This window comes from Protomyctophum parallelum (genome assembly GCF_964188405.1).
Source record: "Protomyctophum parallelum genome assembly, chromosome: 1".
Lineage (NCBI taxonomy): Eukaryota > Metazoa > Chordata > Actinopteri > Myctophiformes > Myctophidae > Protomyctophum > Protomyctophum parallelum.
In genome coordinates, this window is record NC_139697.1 from 27,202,088 (window position 1) to 27,225,500 (window position 23,413).

General features: G+C 41.2%; 2 protein-coding genes across 5 annotated transcripts in view; one reads left to right on the forward strand and one right to left on the reverse strand.

Moving 5' to 3' along the window:
• Positions 1-22,506, forward strand: LOC310873211 (neurocalcin-delta B). 4 transcript variants are annotated; one of them, XR_014570468.1, is made up of 5 exons: positions 1-261; positions 14,911-15,355; positions 17,380-17,485; positions 18,516-20,995; positions 21,028-22,506. XR_014570468.1 is itself a non-coding variant. In XM_083785542.1 (4 exons), the coding sequence occupies exons 2-4, from the start codon at positions 14,978-14,980 to the stop codon at positions 18,605-18,607; spliced, it is 576 nt and encodes a 191-aa protein (XP_083641668.1). In that variant the 5' UTR covers positions 1-261; positions 14,911-14,977; the 3' UTR covers positions 18,608-22,506. The 4 variants fall into 4 exon arrangements, 3 of the variants coding, with proteins under 3 accessions (XP_083641668.1, XP_083641669.1, XP_083641670.1); XM_083785542.1 differs by having other exon boundaries at positions 18,516-22,506; XM_083785543.1 differs by lacking the exon at positions 1-261 and adding an exon at positions 278-335 and having other exon boundaries at positions 18,516-22,506.
• LOC310865165 (uncharacterized protein) overlaps positions 1-23,413 on the reverse strand; it is a 468,188-nt gene that overhangs the window by 267,263 nt on the left and 177,512 nt on the right. The window lies entirely within an intron of this gene.

A 23,413-nucleotide genomic window follows, 5' to 3' on the forward strand; every position in this document is an offset into this window, starting at 1 on the left:
CAACCTGCGGCTTGGATTGCTGGAGATACTTTTGGACTTGGAAACCAACGTAACGGGAGTCGATCGAGGATCTCCAGGCAGCAACCTGTTGCTTCAAAGTCTTCTTATTTATTCACATACAGAAAGAACTTAAGAAGCCACTCTCTGCTGTCACCTCGGTGGAAGAAGAAGGAAAGAAGCTCAATGGACTATCATTAAATTTAAACTTCCAGGACTTACATCCCCTCCTCCCCAACACGGCACAACAACTTGCAAAGCGAGGTAGGTGGCGGTGGTGGTATGATCTGCTTCCTGTTCATTAGCCTACAATTGTAGGCTTTATGCAGACGGCTCAGGTGAGGTTTTAATATGCAGGTTTGTTTTTGCACCAATATGAACATGGGAGCAATATATTTGTGAATGTGTAGCCATGAAGTGCGACGATAATTGTTGAAGTTCAAGTTGTAGCCTATGGCGTTTCTCCTGAGTCCTGGTGCATATGGTGTATGTTTGTTATTGTTTGTATGATGAATAACTAAGTAACTGATAAGACAATGCACCAGCAGTCTTGCAAAATTGCACGGTAATCCCTGTTGAGTTAATTTAACTATGCGAATCGATGTATAATTGGACCATTTTGTATATTCGCAGAGTCTCAAAAGACTGGCAGAGGGAGGGATACATTTAAAGTTTAAACGTCTGTCTAAATGTTTACAATGGCAGAAGGGCTTTATAATAACGTTAGTTTTTCCGTTTATAATACGTTTCTCGACCATTTTCATTTTTGTAGAATGAATTATAAGAACAGGAAGTGAAAGGAAAAACATATTCTTTCTTATTACACACCCTAGAGGACCTGAGATTGGGGATGTTATGTATAGTGGAATGAGTGTTTAGTCTAAGGTTTAGTCAGACAAATTATAGTTCACATTCTCACCCTCTAATCATTTTTTTACTGAGCTCAAGGGGGCAAAATGGCAAATATATGGTTGATCTTTGAAAACTTGCATCATACTGTATATAAAATATAATATACCAAAATATGGACAGATTTTCACTATCTGGTTAATCGATTACATATAGAAATACATTTATACCTGCACCTGGATTATGCAATTAATTGAAATTGTAATCAATAGAATAATCACACAGGTGATCAGATGCACCATTGATTAGGATGTGAGGCAGCTGTTGGTGGGATGGACCACATCATGATTCATGGAGACAAATGAATGATGAAATACACAGCCTGGGAGTGACTGGGGGGAGGGGGGGGGGGGGGGCAAAGAACTTGATTATGACAGGGGTGAAAAAATAGAAGACAAACATTCACGACTGAGAGGTGGGGGGGTCTGATTGGTAGATCAGTGGTTCCCAAAGTGGGTTCCAGGGGGTCCCCCAGCTATAGTTTGGAACCAAATAGAGACCCTTATGGGTCTGTAAAGGCTCATTCATAGTCTGGATTTTCGGTGGTGAGGTGACCACCGAACTACAACATGACGTCACGTCACGAGCCGCGGTGAAGAGAAAACCACCGCCCCAGCCCTTCTCTCTGTTTTTACTCACCACCGCTCAACGTTAAATTAAGTTAAATTAACATTTGACTTTAAATTGCGGGTCCCAAAGATAGAAATGTCATTAAATGCCAAATGCATGACAAACTGGGGGTCCTTGTTGACATTAAAAAGGTTGAGAATCACTGCTAGAGCCGTAAAAATCTTCTCTTATGGGTGAGTCCCTGGCATATCTTTTCAAATGGGGGTCCGTGAGCTTAATATTAAGTGCCAATTTGGGGGTCCTTGACATGAAAAGGTTTGGGAACCACTGTGCTAGATGATAGAATGGATACCGGAGAACTCGCCAGTTTACCAAGTCGCCGCGGCGAGATTTCTTCATCAATGTCTTCATCGTTATGCTAACATGCTGTCTTCATCAGTGTAGTATGTCAAACCATTGATTAGGATGTGAGGCAGCTGTTGGTGGGATGGACCACATCATGATTCATGGAGACAAATGAATGATGAAATACACAGCCTGGGAGTGACTGGGGGGAGGGGGGGGGGGGGGCAAAGAACTTGATTATGACAGGGGTGAAAAAATAGAAGACAAACATTCACGACTGAGAGATGGGAGGGTGGGGGGGTCTGATTGGTAGATCAGTGGTTCCCAAAGTGGGTTCCAGGGGGTCCCCCAGCTATAGTTTGGAACCAAATAGAGACCCTTATGGGTCTGTAAAGGCTCATTCATAGTCTGGATTTTCGGTGGTGAGGTGACCACCGAACTACAACATGACGTCACGTCACGAGCCGCGGTGAAGAGAAAACCACCGCCCCAGCCCTTCTCTCTGTTTTTACTCACCACCGCTCAACGTTAAATTAAGTTAAATTAACATTTGACTTTAAATTGCGGGTCCCAAAGATAGAAATGTCATTAAATGCCAAATGCATGACAAACTGGGGGTCCTTGTTGACATTAAAAAGGTTGAGAATCACTGCTAGAGCCGTAAAAATCTTCTCTTATGGGTGAGTCCCTGGCATATCTTTTCAAATGGGGGTCCGTGAGCTTAATATTAAGTGCCAATTTGGGGGTCCTTGACATGAAAAGGTTTGGGAACCACTGTGCTAGATGATAGAATGGATACCGGAGAACTCGCCAGTTTACCAAGTCGCCGCGGCGAGATTTCTTCATCAATGTCTTCATCGTTATGCTAACATGCTGTCTTCATCAGTGTAGTATGTCAAACTCACAGATGTTATAGTTCATTTCCAAAGTGATCAAATTATTTTGTGCAATTAAGTGGTCAGCTAGAATAGATAATGAATAAAAGGTCAGTATACAATGATAAGTACTAAGTAGATATGTTTACTAATGAATTACATTGTTTCAGTACTTTTAGCATTCCTACTTTCTCTAGTGTAAACTCTAAACAACTATCCCCTCTCTCTCAATTCAATGCAATGTAAATGAAGGTGAAGTAAAACTAAAATGCACTAAATCGCGGCGAGTCGGTAAACTGGCGAGTTCTCCGGATACCGATAGAACAAGGTAGGAGAAAGGCTGCATGGGCTGTCTGTCTCCACCGCCGAGACCTGTGGAGGTGGTCACAAGGGTGGAGGTGGTGGGCACACCAGGGTGGAGTCTAGAGATAATGGCCCCCTTAGTGTGGTTGAATCGTCCCTCCAACGCTCTTTAGGAAGCTGAATGTATACTCTAAATTTAAACCTTGTTCTATATTGGGTCCATGTGGGTGTTTTTGTGTGCTTGTATTTTGGCCCAGACTGGTCACGGTATGGTGGCAGCGTCCCCTGTAGTTAGCTAGTCTCGTCTGTGCTGCAGTGTGTGTCCCGTTGAATTGAAGTTTGAACTCGGCCTTCAGAGAAGGACACTGAATGACGAAGGAGAGCGGTTGATGATGATTATGGCGCAATTACATTTGGTGAAAACAATACCTGAGAGTGCAAAATAATTGAATGAACAAAAGTGAGTGTAAACGGGTGCAGTACTTAGTTTAGAGTAGTCATTGGTTAGACCAGTCATTAGTCCTTACAACTACAAACTTAAGGACTACAAACTATCTCAAACCCTCACCCTAAACCTAACCTCCCATGGGGCAAGAGCACACCTAAACCTAACCTTAACCCATGTCTAACCAATGACTAGTCTAAACTAAGTATGCACCCCATGGAAACAAATGCTAAAAGAGACGGAACCATATAAAGAATTGAATGAACAAAAGTGAGTGGAAACAAATACTAAAGAGAATGTAGAGAAAGAACCATATTGACTATTCTGAGACGATATGGATGTTTTGCATAGAAAGCCACATGGTAATAGGTCCAGAATGAGGTCAGGGCAGACTGTGACAGATGAACTGGAGCCAGGGTTCACTTCTGTAAGCAGATTGACATTTCAATTGACATATTATGAACATATAGCTTTTGTTCTTTACAGAAGACTCTCTGGCATGTCTGTATAAGCATGTGTTTGCGGAGGCTCTCTAATTGTGTGTGTGTGTGTGTGTGTGTGTGTGTGTGTGTGTGTGTGTGTGTGTGTGTGTGAACACAGAGTAGTAGCTAGTGTGTGGTGAAAGTTAATGTCATGATGTAGAGAGGCAGAATGTGTGAATTTTACAAACCGTGAGAGAGTCATTTGACTTCAATTAACCACTAGCGTCCCTATTCTCGACATATATCATCATGGTACACAAACGTTTTTACTTAAACCATTTCCTACTAGCTCAAAATGTGTCTCAGTGTATTCTGAGCTTGTAAATTGGCTATTTTCAGCAAAAAAGATTTGGTGTAGAGGGAAAAAAAGGAGGTTGCCAACTAAACTACGTTAACAAATTAACTTAATTAAGCAGTCACCGTCTATCTCATGATGTTCTTTCTTAATTTTACAGAGTATAGAGATCGACTACTATACAATCAAATAAATCTGTATACAAGATAATTTCAGATTTCAGAGAGGGAGGGAAATGCTAAATTACCTGTTAACTACATTAAAACATTTCGCGGGGGCGAGTTGGTAAAGGGGCGAGTCGTTTGGTATTCTTCTGCACATATCATGGTACACAAACTTTTTTACTTCTACAAGCTCAAAATGTGTCTCAGTGTATTCTGAGCTTGTAAATTGGCTATTTTCAGCAAAAAAGATTTGGTGTAGACTAGGGGGAAAAAAGGAGGTTGCCAACTATGCCAAGCACTACAGACCCTACGGGACCAGGTCAATAATGTGTAGGGAAGGGATCAAGTGGTTAATGAAACTCATGTTGTCACAGACCCTGTGGATGCTGACATCTGTCTCAAGCACACTAGGAATTTTCAGCTCACATTTTTTAGGTTGCCCGGACAGCAGCAGCCAAGCTCTGCCTCTGACCTTACAAAATGACAGATGAGATAGGCCAGGGTGACAGTAAGAAATGATTCAGTGAGCAACCTCGAAGTCGTGAACTGTGATACTTGCAATGTGAGTCCTCCTTGCTCTCTAGAAGTTAACGTCACGGCACCAAAGTAGAGGCCAATGGTTTGGCTTGGAATGTGTAACGGGTATCACAAATGTATCAAAATCAAAACAAGTTTAGGGACAAATCAGGCAATTAAGAGAAATATTATTATTATGAAATATTCTGTCTGGTAGTGGCTAGACTGGCTACAGGAGTTGCCTGTGAAATCAGGGGTAACTGCCATTGGGGCAACTTATTACATTTGATGAACTTAAAAAATGCTGTTGCCCAAACTAGTCTAAAAGTAGTCATGTATGAATTCTGAAGAACTTGAAGTGTGAAGTTATTATATGGGATGTGAGAGTTGCTTGTGGAAACATTGCATCAGTGCCAATGTTTGCTTTCCTTTCTGGTATTGGCCTAGTAGCCAAAAGGTGAACCCGGACATGTTGAGTACACCAACTAATTGCTCGTCTATCAGGTGGTGAATGAATGACCTCATCCCTGCAACCAACCTGGTCAGAGAGCTGGATCATATTTCATCATGACTGTGTCATTCATGATGTGTGTCAAATGGAAACTTTCTGTCCACAATCAGGCCTCTGTCCTGTCCTCCTCCACTGTGGCTCTGTGCTTTTAATGCCTGCTTTTTCTTCTCTTGTTTGCATTCTTTATTCTTGCCTCTTGGATTATTTGAGGGGCTCTTGGTCTAAGAAGCTTTAGCCTAGCCTACAGTACCTGCAGGTTATAAATGGAGTCTTCTTTCTGCCTGTTATGTAAGTGTAGATGACCTGAGAGGAATCCCTTCAGTTTGCTCTGCCAGGAATGATCCCTATTGCGTTACGGCATAAGGACGAGCACCATAAATATCGTCTCTGTTTGTCATTTTAAGTTCATGCTCAGTGGACTGGTTGTGTCCATCCACATTATAGCCTTTTTGAGTGCCCAGTTCTGCACAAATGATATCAATGCACATGTTAATTTCAAGAATCGAAGTATATCAAAATGAAAACAGCAACATTGACTTTGTATCGTATGGTTTTGCAATGTAGATAATCTGTATCGAATCGTTTTGCTATGCAAATTATCAATTGTATCAATAAATACTAAATTTTTGTGTGGTATTTAGCAATTTTTAAAATGAAAAAGGTTAATTATTTAAAAATAATGTCAATGTCTTTTTGTCAATGTATTTTAATAGATTTCAAATCAATGATCATTGAATCGCATCAGATCGCCATAATGAACCAATATCGTCCATGTATCGTAAACCATGTATCGTGATACGTATCGTATCGCTGTTAAAATGTATCGTTACGTTACAGCCCTACGTAACACATAATGCAACACATTTTAAACTAGAACTGCACTCTGTCGAGTGCATACTTGCTTGTTGCACACTAGTAGGCCTACTAGTGCGCAAGCAGAGCGCGCAAGTACTTTCTACCGCTACAAACTGTCAAATCTCAGTTTCTCTGTGAAGGAACGGTTGAAATGTTGATTAGGTTTAACTATTTGCTACCTACCTACTTTATGCATGTTACGTAATGACTGCTTGTGCCTGATATGGCAGTGGTGCCAGATTACATACATGTATAGTTGTATACATAAGAGCATTACCTTTAATTCTCCCAACACTAAAACATATCGTCATTACGTCACCATCGAAAACCAATTACACTCTGGCATTGGGTCCTTTAATCCACATCTTTATTACGTCATCATTGAGAGCTAGTTATACATATACTATGTATCTGTATGTATATGTAATTTGTAAGTTGATTAGCGGTATATTTTATGTTTACGTCATCATTGAGAGCTAGTTATACATATGTAATTTGTAAGTTGATTAGCGGTATACTGTGGTTACTTTGCGCCAAAAACCGTCCCAGCCAACCCGACACTTTTGATGCGTATGCAAATAAAACAGCAAGTTGTGCCTGATTTGCTGGGACCAGATTACATACATGACCATATTTCTTACGTCATCATTGAGAGCTAGTCATACATATACTATATATATATGTAATTTGTAAGTTGATTAGCGGTATACTGTGGTTACTTTGCGCCAAAAACCCGTCCCAGCCAACCCGCCACTTTTGATGCGTATGCAAATAAAACAGCAAATTGTGCCTGATTTGCTGGGACCAGGGTACATACATGTATACAGAGGAACATTACCTTTAATCCTCCCAACACTAAAACATATGGTCATTACATCACAATCGAAGACCAATTACACTCTGGCATTGGGTCCTTTAATCCACATATTTCTTACGTTATTTGCATACGCATCAAAAGTGGCGGGTTGGCTGGGACGGTGCATACGGACCGAGCGAAACTATTACTTGCGCGGCAATGTGCGCTCTGCTTGCGCAAGTAACTACCCAGAATAAAGCTGTCTCCAACTCCATGGCCATTGCTGGATATTGTTGCTGTCGGGACTCGGGAGGAAACCACCTAACTCAATTTTTGAGGTTTTTGATTTTTTTCCCGTTGCATAAATCCGTGCTATTGAACACCCATTACGTCTGTGTTGTTTCTAAAATATTGAACCAATAGAAAATGTTAAACAAGAATTGATGACATCAATTGCCTTACATCCCATGGCTGAGAGGTCAGCTAGAGGAAAAACGTGTGGTTGCCTAGAGACGAGGTAGCCAATCAGGACGATAGGTTGTCTGTACAGCCAATGAGAAATGCAGGTCTCAACTATATACAGCAATGGACCCTCAAACTGTCTGCTAAGCTAAAGCAACTAACTCCACCACCTCACCTCCTCCTCTCATGCAAGTAATTGACAATATATAAAGCCACAACACCAACTTTCTTCTAAAAATGTAAGGTTTTCTTAGTTAATTGTCTTAGTTATTATTGTCCTAGATTTCCAGAGTGACCGTGTCCTCTGATGACATGTGTTTTTATCGTGAGAGTGACGGTCTGTTCTTGTCTGGCTAATACGCCTACAGTTTGAGGTCAAAGCCTTTCTCTATCGCAGCCTTTGATCTTCTCAGACACGGATCAGAAAGTTTACCTAGAGCCCTGTTGTTCTTTGCTCTCGCCCAGTTCTTGACCATAAGGCTATGACCAGTGACATTAGGACTCGGAGTTCAGCCGTGCCGCTGGTTATGCAACCGTGTCGTCATTGGCTTTCTAGTAGCGTCAGGTGTAAGAGCCTTAAAGGTTAATTGTAGTTGGCCGTGGTCTCAAAGCATTGAGGTCCCAGAAATAGCTGAGTCCTTCTTAGGCTGCAATTGTCCTAGACATGTTCAAGTGCACTTTGATCTCTTCTCCCTCCCTTCACTTCGTTCTTTAAAAAAAGAAGGAAAAAAAGAGGTACATGGCGTGTTATGGTTGTACACTGAGGGAAGAGCCTGGAATATTAACATGGACATCTATCAATTATTATCTATAAATGCACCTTGTTTCTGTTTGTCTGTATACTGTACGTGTGTAATGCACAACTTCAAATTCGACACACGCGTTCCACTTCCACACCCCCGCAGGGGGTGCAGTGCCAAAAGGCCTGTGCACGGGATCTGTAAAGGCCCTGTCCATGGTCCCTATATGGAGCTGGCCAGTTCTGACATCACAACACTCCATTTGGGCTTGCCTGACACTAGGGCTGACCTTCGATTACGTTTTTAATGATCGATTAATCGATATTAATTTGTTTCGAACTTCGACGCTTCGAAACCCAACGGGGGGGGGGGGGGGGGGGGGGGGTGCGTGCGTGCGCGATGCGAGGCGCGGCTGCGATGCGAGCAGTGACTCTTTGGTTTAAACAACGTTATAGCGGAGAGAAAGTCATGCTTGGATTGGTATCATTTATTTTAAACGATAAGCCTTCATGAAAGCAGTGACGCACAAATAATTAGGCTTAATAAAACAAGTCAACTGCCTGACGCAGGCATTACCTCTCAAAAAAATAAAATATATAGCCTATAATCAAAGCTTCTCTTCCGATTGAAACTCAGATGTGAAAACACCAAAAAAAGCACCAGTCCTGGAGCTCCAGGCGCGCTAATTTGCGCCGCGGTCTACGCCGCTCTCAGACCCTTCCGACGAGGCTCTTTCTTGGGGTAGAAAAGTGTGGATGACCGCGGCTCAAATTAGCGCGACTGGAGCTCCAGGACTGGTGCTTTTTTTGGTGTTTCCCCTGTCCCATGCGTGATTCGCCGCGGATTTTTCGCCGCGGATTTTTCGCCCCACTTGGGCCATCCCATATGTGTTCTTTGTTCTCCTTGCATATTCTAAAATGCAACCACACTTTAGATTTCTTTTGTGGCGGCATGAGTGCAGGCTGCTGTGTGTGTGTGTGTGTGTTGACTTCCTTGTTGTTACCACCACGAGTGAGCCGAGAGGGGAGGAGGCGTTGCGGTGCTGCGAGGCGCGAGCATGGCTCGCGGACCAAACGGGGCCGTCTCGCGGACCAAAAGCGGCCGCTTTTTTTTTAATGACTATTCGATTCAAAATTTAAAAATCGATTCCCGTGCGTATCGATTGAACATCGATTAATCGATTTTTTTGGGTCAGCCCTACCTGACACAGAAACCCCATAAATTGGGCTGTTCTGACATCACAACACTTCATATTTGGGCAAGCCTATCACAGAGCTCCATATATAGGAATAAAGGGACACAGAGAGACACATACAGAAATCTCCATATATGGGCATAAAATGGACACAGACGGATGGGTGGAACGGGTACTCTGCATTTACAGATGGTTGTCCAGAACCAGCACAAAAGCCTCATTTGGCATGCGTGACAAAGAACTCCATATATGGGCATAACGGGGACACATGCATAATAACTGGGCGGGCCATGCATTTCCAGGTTTGTCCAGAAGCGGCACAAAAGACTCTGCCCGGGCTCTGGGCCACCTGACCACCCCTATATCTCCATATATGGATCTGGCCTGTTGTGACATCACAACACAGGCTTCCCACCGCTCTAGTACTTTAAATGTCGAGTTATCGGTTGTATGGTGGCCACAGCAATCAATTGTTGACAAATGTGTTCCATTCTTTGTTTTAGATAAGAATAAGATAATACAAGCGTCATAGTAGCAACAGCAGTAAGGGTGACCGGAATGGGAAAGGAGTGAAGAGAGACAATCAAATGCAAGTATAAATGTGCAGTTTATTACCAGTGAGTGAATATAATTATGAATGATATATTATATTTCAATTGCCTATCAACAATTAATATTAATCATTCATCATTCATCATCCGGCCTAGTAGTCATGTGCAGTTTGTGCAATGCAGTTCACCCGAGTCAATAGTAATCCAAAACAACAGACAGTGAGATGTACTAGTTACTTATTTTATAGAAGAGGATAAACAAGTGGTGCCATCAGAGTTTATGAATGAAATATACTGATGCCATCATCAGACAGAGTTTATGAATGAAATATACTGATGCCATCATCAGACAGTTTATGAATGAAATATACTGATGCCATCATCAGACAGTTTATGAATGAAATATACTGATGCCATCATCAGACAGTTTATGAATGAAATATACTGATGCCTTCATCAGACAGTTTATGAATGAAATATACTGATGCCATCATCAGACAGTTTATGAATGAAATATACTGATGCCATCATCAGACAGTTTATGAATGAAATATACTGATGCCTTCATCAGACAGAGTTTATGAATGAAATATACTGATGCCATCATCAGACAGTTTATGAATGAAATATACTGATGCCATCATCAGACAGAGTTTATGAATGAAATATACTGATGCCATCATCAGACAGTTTATGAATGAAATATACTGATGCCATCATCAGACAGTTTATGAATGAAATATACTGATGCCATCATCAGACAGAGTTTATGAATGAAATATACTGATGCCATCATCAGACAGTTTATTAATGAAATATACTGATGCCATCATCAGACAGTTTATGAATGAAATATACTGATGCCTTCATCAGACAGTTTATGAATGAAATATACTGATGCCTTCATCAGACAGAGTTTATGAATGAAATATACTGATGCCATCATCAGACAGTTTATGAATGAAATATACTGATGCCATCATCAGACAGTTTATGAATGAAAATTTCCCATTTAGAGTTTTAGACCTGAGGACGATTCTACAAATGTCATCTTGATCATGACCGTTTTCTGAAATACGCCTGTTTCTATGTCAGTCGTTCTCAAAACATTTTCATGTCAAGGACCCCCAAAGATTATATGTAATTGGCCACCCCCCATCTGAAAATGTTGTTCCAGGGACCCCCCCAGAAGCAAATATTTGAGTTAAAAACGTTCGCTCTGAAAGAATATATGTTCAAAGATTTGCACCACATTTTAAAGATTTTTCAAAAATGGCACCAAAAGGGGTTCTCGTCCTGAATGGAATTAACTGATGCTCACTCATCAGAGTTTATGAATGAAATAAACTGATGCCATCATCAGACAGAGTTTATGCATGAAACAAAATGGATGCACTCATCAGACAGTTTCTGAATATAAATTGATGACTCATCAGGTTTGTAAATAAAGGTCAGGATGATGAGTTGGATTTTAGAGTCCATGGTATTCATACTAAAATGGCTTCTTTAGCAAGACGAATCAGGAGAAAATCTACTTTGTTATCGACATTTATTTTATTCTTTATCCCAGCAACAAACTCTCACGAGATTTGAGAGGAGTCCGGAAGCCTCTCTCTGTCCATCTGCAATTTGACGGACAACACATAGGGGGCTCTGGCCCCATATTTAAGATGACAATATGTGAATATATGTGAAATGAATGGACAGGTTGTCACTTATCTTTAGAGAATCATGTGAGTTTGACTGAGAGACATACAGTATGTCTCATGGCATTGGTATATAGAACAATGTAGGCTACTGTGTTGCAACTCAACAACTCCCTGCCCTGCCAAACTTTTTACATGACTAATTATCAAGCAACACTCAGAACAAGGAACATAACTAACACTCGTCCATGTGCAAAATGTGGACGATTAAAACCCCATGCTGAATACTGTAGAACACAATCTATAAAATGCATACATAATAGCGCTTTGGGCATCAAAGTAATATTTATAAAATGATGGATTTTTCTTTTTTTCTCTTTCAAGCCATCAATTTGTGAAACTTATATAGGCTTTCATTATTATGGTTTGAAATCTAAACATGCTGTAAGAACAAGAAGTCACCAACATGGCTGCGAATAGACAGGTGACATGACAGATCAGATGTCCCGTGTTGGAGTGATCTCTCTCTCTCTCTCTGTCGTGTACTTTGCCGCAGCAGCTAGCCTGCCTGACCCAACATTGTTGATGCTATCTGTCATTATCCCCGCGCTAAGCTTAGAACGGGCTCTACTCCTCTACATCCTGCTATCTGTGTGCAAGCGGGGATGAGTAGCACATTGAGCCACAGAGCCACCCCCTCCCTCCCCTCCCCTCTCCCTCTCTCCCGGTGCACAGGGTTGGTGGTCTGTGCCAGTGCTACTAGTAGCCGTCAGGCTCCACAACCACAGCCTAACGTTCTGCCACACGAGAACTTAAGTTAAGACCTGCACTGTCTGTTCCGCTCTCTGGGATTAATGACTCCTGCTTGACTCTGGCACACTTGCACATGGACTACTGGGATGTACGCCACATAGCCGTGACAGATGCTTGCGCTTTTGAGGATAACGTTTGTAAGGTTTATTCATTACTCATTGGGTACTATACTCATGTTGGTACGTACTATCTATATACTGCTAAAAGGCCTGTTCATATATCTCTCTCTCATTCAGTTTTATGTATTCTCGAAATTACACTGAGTAATCAAACTCATTGTCAGTGTCGTCGAGTAATACAATATCATACAAAAAACATCACAATACATCAGAAGATCAGGAAAAAGAAAACTAAATGTATACATGTGAATTACATATAGGTTACAAATAGAAGCCTAGACAAATTTCAAAATGATCTAAAAACAGTTACATATTGTGGGGATCTGTATGCTCACCAAGGTTTTAAAACGACCCAGGGGTACCAATGTGGTCAATTTTTTAATGTAGTTTGCAGGTCATTCCATGTATTAGGGCCACAGAATCTAAAAGCAGATCTACTAAGTTCAGAGTTAACTTTTGGTACCTTGAATTTGGGGAAATGACTTGATCTGGTGTGCGGTAGGGCTCAGAGTCCCATTTCAGAAATGATGAGATCATAGTCAAAGTGATAGTCTGTACTGTATATCCATTCATATATCCACTCACAATAGATGTATATCAGGCATATATTCACTGTAATATATATCTCTCACTGTTAGACTGATTGTACATTTTTGAGTGGTGCAACCACTCCAAGGAACAGCAATGTCCGTCCTAACCTATGTGACTATGTTTAGAGTACCAGTAGGGGCAAAAGTGGCGCTGTTGTGCCAGAAACAGAGAGAGAGAGAGATAGTGTTGCACTGTTGCTTGCTAATTACAGAGAGCGGGAGAGGCAGGGGGAGAGGAGTTGCACAACTCAGTTCACATGGGTGTGATTTTTATTATATTATCCAGATACTGCTGAATGCAGCATAGGAGTACCTCTCTATTCTTACCTGTACTTAGTCTATACTGTGTTTCCCGTAAGAGGGCACTTTTGGACAAATATAGCAGACCTACAAGCTCACAAGAGCTTGTAGATCTGCTATTTTCGGGGTGCAACCCAGCACTCTTTAGCCAGTGGAGAATGCAGGTGTAACGACGTGGATTTCTAAACAAATTTGTTCAACGCAAAATACTCCGTTCAAGTTCAGTATAATGGCATGTATAATGGCTTGGGAAGGAGTGGCATTTAGCATTTCTTTCACCATATTATAGTAGGCCTTTTTTTCCTGCAAATTCTATCAGTGTTTTCTGGGGAAGCTTTCAAAGGAGTCAACAAGTTGGAACATGTTTTAATAAATATATACGGTACTGCATTCAAGCTGTTTATGTTGGGATATTATGGGCCAACATTTCAATAACGATGCGTCCCTACTAGCTTTGGAATGAAGAGGTATTGCTTTTTTCAAATTCAGTTTCAGTTTATAAGCCTTTTTAACACAGAATGAGATCATACCGGCCTCGTCACATCGGTTATATCGGCTATAACAGCAATTAATTATATCGGATATCGATATCGCCGTACGTACGTCATCCGTACGTCACTAGTAGCCAGCTGTCCTGCATGGAGAAAGTGCTGAGAACATTAAGGATAGGATTTATAAACTCCATTTTAAGCTTTTATTTCCAGTTTTCTCCCAAGCCATTAATTTCAGGAGTGATTATCTTTTATATTGCACAACGTCGACATATGGGAGGATTAGGGCTGTCTGACGTCACCCATAGGTTGAGCCAGTGAGTGTGTATAAATATTGTGTTTATTTGACTCTTGAGAATGATGTATTTTCTTCTTTTTTCTCTTAGCTGCTGTTTGCATGTGGGAGATCATGCCGAATGCATCATCAAAAGAGAAAACGCTAAATATGTCAAGCGGTGTGTGATTTAACAAAAGCGCTGGTTGTGGTGACGTTAAAGCTTACACGCAAGTTTGTTACAGGAAGTTCTGCAAAGACAGACACAGAGCATGCCTGCAGCAGTTTAGAAGACATTCTGCGTTATCAGAAAAGTCTCTTCAAGCTGTGGTTGTTGAGCAGCTTGTAGCGTTTGGTGGTCTTGTGCAGCAGCATGAGTGTATGTGCTTGCTGTGCTGTGACTCATCCCGATTCTGAAACGCTGCGTCTGTATATCAAACCGTGTTTTTTAAGCTTGTCGCTCTGCCTCCGGTCGCTCATCTGTTTATTTATTACAGTGAGTGTCTTATTGTCTTTTGCTGTACCGATCTCATCTCGCCATCCTTCTCTCCTCTCCTCTCCTCCTCGCCTAATCTTCTATACTCTCAAGTTCACATAAATGCCTTGTTCCACTTCCTAATGAGCGCTCTCTCTCTCTCTCTCTCCCCCCTCCCCGCTCTGTCACAGTTTAAAGGATCCATCAACCTCGTCAACACAGCACAGCAGCAGCTGCAGCATCCATCGGTCGGTCACAATGGGCAAACAGAACAGCAAGCTCCGTCCGGAGATCATGCAGGACCTGATGGAGAACACGGACTTCACGGAGCACGAGATCATGGAGTGGTACAAGGGCTTCCTGCGGGACTGTCCCAGCGGCGCGCTCTCCATGGAGGAGTTCAAGAAGATCTACGGCAACTTCTTCCCGTACGGCGACGCCTCCAAGTTCGCCGAGCACGTGTTCCGCACGTTCGACGCCAACGGCGACGGCACCATCGACTTCAGGGAGTTCATCATCGCGCTGAGCGTGACGTCGCGCGGGCGCCTGGACCAGAAGCTGAAGTGGGCCTTCAGCATGTACGACCTGGACGGGAATGGATACATCAGCAAGGCCGAGATGCTGGAGATCGTAACGGTGTGTGTGTGTGTTTAATAGGGCATTCACTTCTAGTCATTTTTACTAGTTGACTAGTTTACTAGTCGACTAGTTGTTTAACTACCTATGTATTTTTTGTTTTTTTGGGGGGGAAATAAATATTTGTACATTGGTGACTATAACTATAATCTACCTGATCTTGAGGCCTACAAAAAACAAAAACTTTTTTTTTCTTATCAACTAGTTAACTAGTACCAACGAGGTTGACTAGTGGATTTACTAGTTGAATAGTCGACTAGTTGTTTAAAGGGATAGTTCAGATTTTTTTAACTTAAGTTGTATGAAATACTTGCCATTAATATAGTGGTTGCAACTGTATTAATTGATTGCCCCGTGTCCCGTGGTGGGAGTTCTGCTCTGGTTTTAGTGAATATTAAGTAGTTCCGGTCATGTTGTGGGGGGCACTGGGGCCACGCAGTAAAAGTAAATTAATCCACAAAACGAACGTAATTTGTATTGTTGACCTTTTTTTTTTATATATTAGCGTGACTTTCGTTGAACTTTGACCCCTCTATCACATGGAACTATTTTTTGGGCGTAGTGATATGGTAAATGGTAAATGGTGCATTTATATAGCGCCTTTATCCAAGGCGCTTTACAGAGATTGTGCATTTCATTCACCCATTCACACACACATTCATACACCGATGGCAGCGGAAACCATGCAAGGCACCAACTAGCACATCGGGAGCAATTAGGGGTTCAGTGTCTTGCTCAAGGACACTTCGACAGTAACTCTGGGGGAGCCCGGGTTCGAGTGTGTGTGTGTGTGTGTGTGTGTGTGTGTGTCAGTCAATGTCCTGACATGGCATCAACTTTGTTTGTTTGTTCATTTGTTGTAATTTTTACTTTTAGTCTCTTTTTCTTATTTTTTTATTTTTATTTGTTTAGTCTGTCTCTGTCTTCTTACCATAATACCAGTAACCATGTCTCTGTCTTCTTACCTTAATACCAGTAACCATGTCTCTGTCTTCTTACCTTAATACCAGTAACCATGTCTCTGTCTTCTTACCTTAATACCAGTAACCATGTCTCTGTCTTCTTACCTTAATACCAGTAACCATGTCTCTGTCTTCTTACCTTAATACCAGTAACCATGTTGTTGCTGATGAATCTTTTGCAATGTTTTGCTCTATCAGCTTCTACACAGACTGGATAATACTGGATAATGTCCATGTCCATCATCTGTTCTGCCCCCATTTGAGTTTCCCACAGCAGAAACAAAACGACTACTGTGTAATTTGAGTGAAAAATAGCACTTTTTCTCTCAGGTCGTCTGCACTGCACTTATCCATGGTGTATTTGTAGAACAAACTCCTCCTCACAGCCTCGGGTCTTCCTTTTGACTCAGCATGACAACAAGCAACTATGCAATTCTACAAAGCGTTTTCCCTTGTGTGTGTACTTAACAGCTCTAGTGTTGCTTTAAGAAGATGGAAAAACTCTTATTCAGCACAACATTAAGCCCTGGACATTGTCTAAAAAGGCATTCTGCTTCCCTCTAGACACTTAATATTGGCATGTAAATTCATTAAAGCTGTTGTAAGTTACATTTTTAGTTAAAACAAAAAAGATTGTTGTTAAATAGCTCTTGCTATAGAGGTATAAATCTCCGGCCGATAGGTGTGAACGATTTTGCCGACGTGCTAATGGGGGACGATTTAAAACAAAGGCAGCTTGCATGCTGTAGTTTGCTACCAAACAGACATTTGCATGCACAAGCGCTGCCAAAGTAGGCTATCTTTCTATCTCTCTTCGAAGTTAGACTGGGCCAGATCTAAACTGACTGGGCCACGGCCCACGTGGACTCTACGCGGGTGATATACCGGAAGCATCAAACCCTATACGGCTGGATGATAGTTTTTACTTGGAAAAACATTTGAATTTCAACAGGACAAAATCTTTTCCGTCTGAGAGTCCGTCGTGACCAAATACATGGGGGTATAATTGACATGACAAAGTTTTTGCAATCCACTAAATGGAAATGTCCCCCCCATCTTCAGGCCATCTACAAGATGGTGTCATCAGTAATGAAGATGCCTGAGGATGAATCCACACCGGAGAAACGCACAGAGAAGATCTTCAGGCAGATGGACACAAACCGAGATGGTAAGACGTTCTCACTTGAACCCATTCTGGGCGGAAACCCCTTTTGGTGTTTAAAGCATTATGCTTTAGCTATTGAAAAATAGCAGATCTACAAGCTCATGCCGCGCTACAAGCTTGTAGAACTGCTATTCTTTTTTTAAATCGTGAAAGTGTGGTGCACATCTTTGAATATATATTCAATTCAGTTTTTAACTCAAATCTTTGCTTCTGGGGGGGTCCCTGGAACAACATATTATCAGATGGGGACTGGCGGCCAATTACATATAATTTTTGGGGGTCCTTGACATGAAAATGTTTGAGAACGACTGACATAGAAACATGAGGTTTTTCTGAACACTCAGGATTTGTAGAATCCTCAGGTCTAAAGTGGTTAGACATAATTAGTTTGGCCCAGACGGCTAGTGTAGCGGTAGTCCAGGCACCTGTGTGTCGCGGGTTCGAGTCCTGATCTTTGCTGCGTGTCACTCCCCATTTCCTGTCCGCCCACTATCCTGGCTATCAATATTTATAAACTTTATTCAAGTTTTCCGTTTAGGCAAAAAAAGAAAACTTGTCTCGATGCAATTGTCACATCGACTGTTGTCGTGCGTGTGTTTATTGTTTGTTATGACGCGTTCTTCACATTAGGGGACTGGGGTGGCGGTGGCTCAGGGGTAGAGTGGTTGGATGGTAACCGCAAGGTTGCCAGTTCGAACCCAGGCTCCCCCAGAGTTGGTGTCGAAGTGTCCTTGAGCAAGACTCTGAAACCCTAATTGCTCCTGATGTGCTGGTTGGTGCCTTGCATGGTTTCCGCTGCCATCGGTGTATGAATGGGTAAATGTAATGTACATGTAATGTACAATCTATGTAATGAACCATTTAGGGGAGACAGGGTGAGGGGAGAGAAGGATTAATGATAACAAAATGAAGGATTTAAATTAAAACTATTCTTGCTATACTCTACGAGTCTACAGGTTTCCCAGAAAGATGTCAGATTATCTTGATTAGTCAATAATATAATAACCAAATGAACTGTCTCTGTCTCTCTCAGGTAAACTGTCCCTAGAGGAGTTTGTGGAGGGAGCTAAGAATGACCCATCCATCGTACGGCTGCTTCAGTGTGACCCCAGCAGTGCACAGTAGACGACACCAAATGGACTTCTTTCCCCCCCGCTGTGGTTCGATTTAACTCAACTACAATTCCAAAATCACTCGACCCCAACAGTGATTCCTAACATCGCATCGCTTTAGCCTTGAGCTGACGAGGACATTTTGTGCAGAGTTGAGGCACATGTAAGGGACTACAGTACACATACTTACACAAACGCACAGCAACACGTTATTGTACGTGCTACACATACCAAAGCTGATCATACTACATGAAGAAAGTTAATGTTTGTACAGTACACGGTTTAATGCTGTCCCGTGCTTTATGAAACGCAGGATATTCAATCTCTCACAGACAAAACATGCGCATGCCTCTCTCTTCTCCCTCGCTCGGTGAAAACGCTCGAGTTCCAACAAACAAGGATCCCACAACATCTGTGATGGAAGAAGGAGGACTCTGATACCATCAAAAGACTTTTGCTTTTTAGTTTTGAACACAGAATCCATACTGTCATGTGTGTGGTTGTTGTGAATTGTATAGTTTAGATTGTCCCAGCAGAGACGTGAGGTTATTTAAAAACGACCTCCAGCGTTTGAGCCCTAATCCAAGTTCTCTGTTGTTTTATTACCTTTTATCTGTTTAACATTTGTTTTTATTTTGTTTGTATTTTTTAAGACATTGCTCTCAAGTTGTGTATATGGCGGTCTGCAGGTAATTTAGAAAGTATTGACTGATCTCCATTGTTCTGTTGTCTTGACTACATGTGAACACTGGATTCAGTGCACTGTACCAGCCGTGAGACTACAAATGTTCATGACTTACTCTGTATGGATATGTACAAGGGATGTCTGGGAAACGTAGTTTCACCTATAGACAATTTTGTTTTTTTCCTGTTTACAAAAATATGTTTAAAACAATGTGACAACAAATCAAAATGGACTCATATTTTAACCTCGAAGGGGGGGGGGGGGGGGGGGGGGGGGGGGCATCCTGGACATCACATCATCACACCACCAGGCTATTTATTGCAAATGACATTTAACCCATTCTGAACGGGAACCCCTTTTAGTGTTTAAAGCATTATGTTACACTTTAGCTATTGAAAAATAGCAGATCTACAAGCACTCTGTGCTATTTTTTAAAAATCGTGAAAATGTGACGCAAATCTTCAGAGAGAACGTTTTTAACTCAAATCTTTGCTTCTGGGGGGTCCCTGGAACAACATATTTTCAGATGGGGGTCGGCGGCCAATTACATATAATTCTGGGGCTCCTTGACATACGTTTTTCTGAAAACTATCATGATTTAGACATTTGTAGAATCTGGTATCTGGTCGAAATGGGTTAAATGCAAGTTGGATGTCCGTACATGGACTGTCTAAGAATATAAACCGGCACAAATGCAAACCTTATGTTAAATATGCAAGACGTTGACAAACAACATATAAAGACACAGGAGGTGTAATCCTCTTCAAGGAATGTATAATCAAGAGAATAGAAATAATATATTCTTACCAACTCTGTTAGTGTGGGGGAATTTTGCCACGATGAAATACATTCACTTTTATGGTTTTGACCATTTAAATTATTAATTTTATTGAGATGAATTGTACAGTATATTCATATTTATGCTAGAAATTGTATGGGATGGGTGTGGGGGGCTGGGGGTGGAAGGGACCACACATTTTTGCTATGCATAACACTTTGAACATTCATTGCTACATAATAGTGTATATAATTTAGTAATGATATTACATTTGGCATTAAGAAAATGGCTTCAGTTATTGCAAGTGCACCACGGGCTACATACAGATCATGTACCGATTGCATCATTCACTGACTGCATATCAGCAGGAAAGGGTAGCTGGTATATTTATTAGAGCCAGACCGTCATCGTCCCCGTTTTTTGACCTTTTTGACATTTGTATCAGCAATAGCTGATCTGGTGTCCCATTTTGGTTGTCATTGGAGGTGAAAATGTTAAGATTTTAGACCTTTTTTCTATTTATTTTTTAAGCTCACAACCTGATGCAAGGCGCATTGTGGGCTTATGTTTTGACAAACTAAAAAAAGTGTTTTGCACACATCGGTCAAAACATCTAATCTAAGGACCACAAATCTGGCATTGGTTGAGCTCTAATATTCTAGTGCTTCTGTGGGTAACGGGTACGGTCGCCCCTAAACCATCTCGCCCCTCGATTTCTCCGCCGACCTTACTGAGAATAAGGTTAGAAATAAGGTTAGGTTTAGGCATAGTTTTACTGGGGTTAAGTCTAGGTATAGGGATAGGTTTAGGCATAGTTTTACTGAGGTTGAGGTTAGGAATAAGGTCAGGTTTAACCGTTAAAGCATACTTTACTTTAGAAATACCAGTTCCGCCGGCTGTCTGCTCGTGGGAATGGTGTATGTGAGTGATGTCTGCTCGTGGGAATGGTGTATGTGAGTGATGTCAAAAGGCAAAGAAACGGAACAATCAACAGAACTATAAGCTCCAGAGCAAATGTCATTTGGAACCAAGTTTAAGCTGATGTTGACATCATGTGCACTTTTCTTTCCCAGTGTGTTGAGTGGAAACGTTTGTTTGCATGATCGCCCGGTTCAGATGATGGCAGGATTACAGATACGAAATCTAAAGGGATTTAGAACACCACTTGGGTGACAATCAGATAGGATAAAGTAAAGCAAAATCCATAGGTTTCAAGCTCTTAGGGTGCTGTGAGCTTGTAGAAGGGCTACAAAAAATGTTGACAAGATGTCTTGGTCATTCCTGTTACAAAAGCTATTCAAATGGCAGTCCGTGGTGGCCAAATACATATCAATTTGGGCGTCTCTGATATATGAAGATGTTTGAGAACTAGTGCTCTAGTAGTACATTGGGTATGCTTCACACCTGAATGCAAAAGCATGAACTCAAAATTCCAAAAAAGGAATATAACTGCAACTGGGAAGGAAAAGTGCAACTCTATTCCCCAAAACCTCTCGAGTCTCCACTGCCATTTCAACTTGCTGACGAAAGTACTTCAGTCCGATACTTGATTCAGTAGCATCTTGTGGTCAAGTGCCAAATATAGACAAATAAAATAAAATAAAACACAGTATTGTATCAATTTATACTGTACAATTATCTGTCGAACAAAACTGTACCATTTTGTATTGTTACTTCTTTTCTTTTGCAATTTGTGTTCAGTGTAGGAATGTCCATTTTTGTTATCAAATAAAAAACAAAATGGAAAACTTGATTATCATTTATATGTAAACACATATATATTTTTGTAAATTGGTATTCTAGACGGGGAGATGAAGAGGTCTCTGTATTCACATCTTTATTCACTTTTCAACATAAACATGCACAATTTAAGGACCTTTAATGAACCATCCGACAAGTGCCCTGCATCACCCTTCAGCAGGTGTTTACAATATCTTTGAATAATAACTATTTTTCTTGATAAGCCTTAAAAGTATCGTACACTAGGGTTTGTGGCATTTGTTGATATATACCATAAATGTTCCAACATAGCAGAACATTGGAAACTGGACATATGAAAATCACAAGGCCTTTCAAAAAAGGTGACCTACTTTTGAACATAGTGGAGATAATCCACTGTAATACCAAGTACTTGAGGTTCCTGGATAAGATGCAAAAAAATAAAAATCCATTGTCATCAAAAGCAATAATAAATAAGACCACTAACAAATACGACATTATGAACAAAGACTGGCATGCAAATAGCTGCTATGTTATTGAAAATAAGGACCACTTAATATATTCAAACTACGTCAAAATGTGACTATTATGTACATCACATAGCATTTAATAAAGCTAATTATGACTTATTTGGCAAACACAAAAATCTATACAAAAAGAATGTACTTTATACAATACAAATATAAATGTCTGGTACCGTAGGTGGAAATACAATGAATCTGTTATAATATAAAACGTGCCAAAACATGTACAATACCATGGAGAACAGGGAGTATGCAGGTTTCCATTCAGAGGCCCCATTTTACACTGGTAGACAGATCTAGCCTGAGCCAGATCTGTGCCACATAGATTGAAATCTGATTGGTTTAAATGAGTCACATGACTCATTTAAACCAATCAGATTCCAATCTGGATGTGGCTCAGATCTGATTCAGGCTGGATTTGGCTGCCAGTGTACAGAAAATGGGGCCTTTTTTTTAATCACGCTGATTTCTAGCCTGGAAACCAGATGAATCTGCCACAGGAAAAAAGGGAGAAAAAAATAAATCCCTGCAGAGATTGGTCTGGCACTCCTCAGTTTGAATTGACCTATAGCTAAGCCCCTCCCCAAACTGCTATGGTCCAATCACAGCTAAGCATAACATGGGTTAGACAAACCTCTCCACCAATCTCCACCAATAGTTTTCCTATATGATAAAACATTGTTTTAAAAAAAGAAATGTCACGCACATATTTTTCCAGTGCACATGGCAGGCCTTGTTGACAGATTTGGACGAGATTTTGAAGGTCTGGTTCCAAAAATGAACCAGTATTTAATGTGTAAAATCCACGATATTTACATTGGAATGAATGAGCCCGGCTGGGAAGTGTCCAAGTGGGAGAGGGCGGGGCTTTGCTAAAGGTGAATTACATTTGGCTCATCCCAGAGTTGTGGCAGGTGACCAAACTAGAGCCCACTATTCAAAGTGAGACTTTTTTGCTGTGAGTCTGACGTTGAAATCGGTTTGTAACCAACCACCCCTTGGAAATAAATAATATCTATGCAGTGATATTAGTCTGGCTAGCTGATTTCCATTGACCATTTGCAGATCACAGCCATCTTGCCATCAGAGTTTGGAAGCACTCGTTTTCAGTAA

Coding starts and splice junctions, on each gene's coding strand:
- LOC310873211 (XM_083785542.1), top strand. CDS start 14,978: ATGGGCAAACAGAACAGCAAGCTCCGTCCGGAGATCATGCAGGACCTG. Junction 15,356..17,379: donor AGATGCTGGAGATCGTAACG/GTGTGTGTGTGT, acceptor CCCCATCTTCAG/GCCATCTACAAGATGGTGTC. Junction 17,486..18,515: donor GATGGACACAAACCGAGATG/GTAAGACGTTCT, acceptor TGTCTCTCTCAG/GTAAACTGTCCCTAGAGGAG.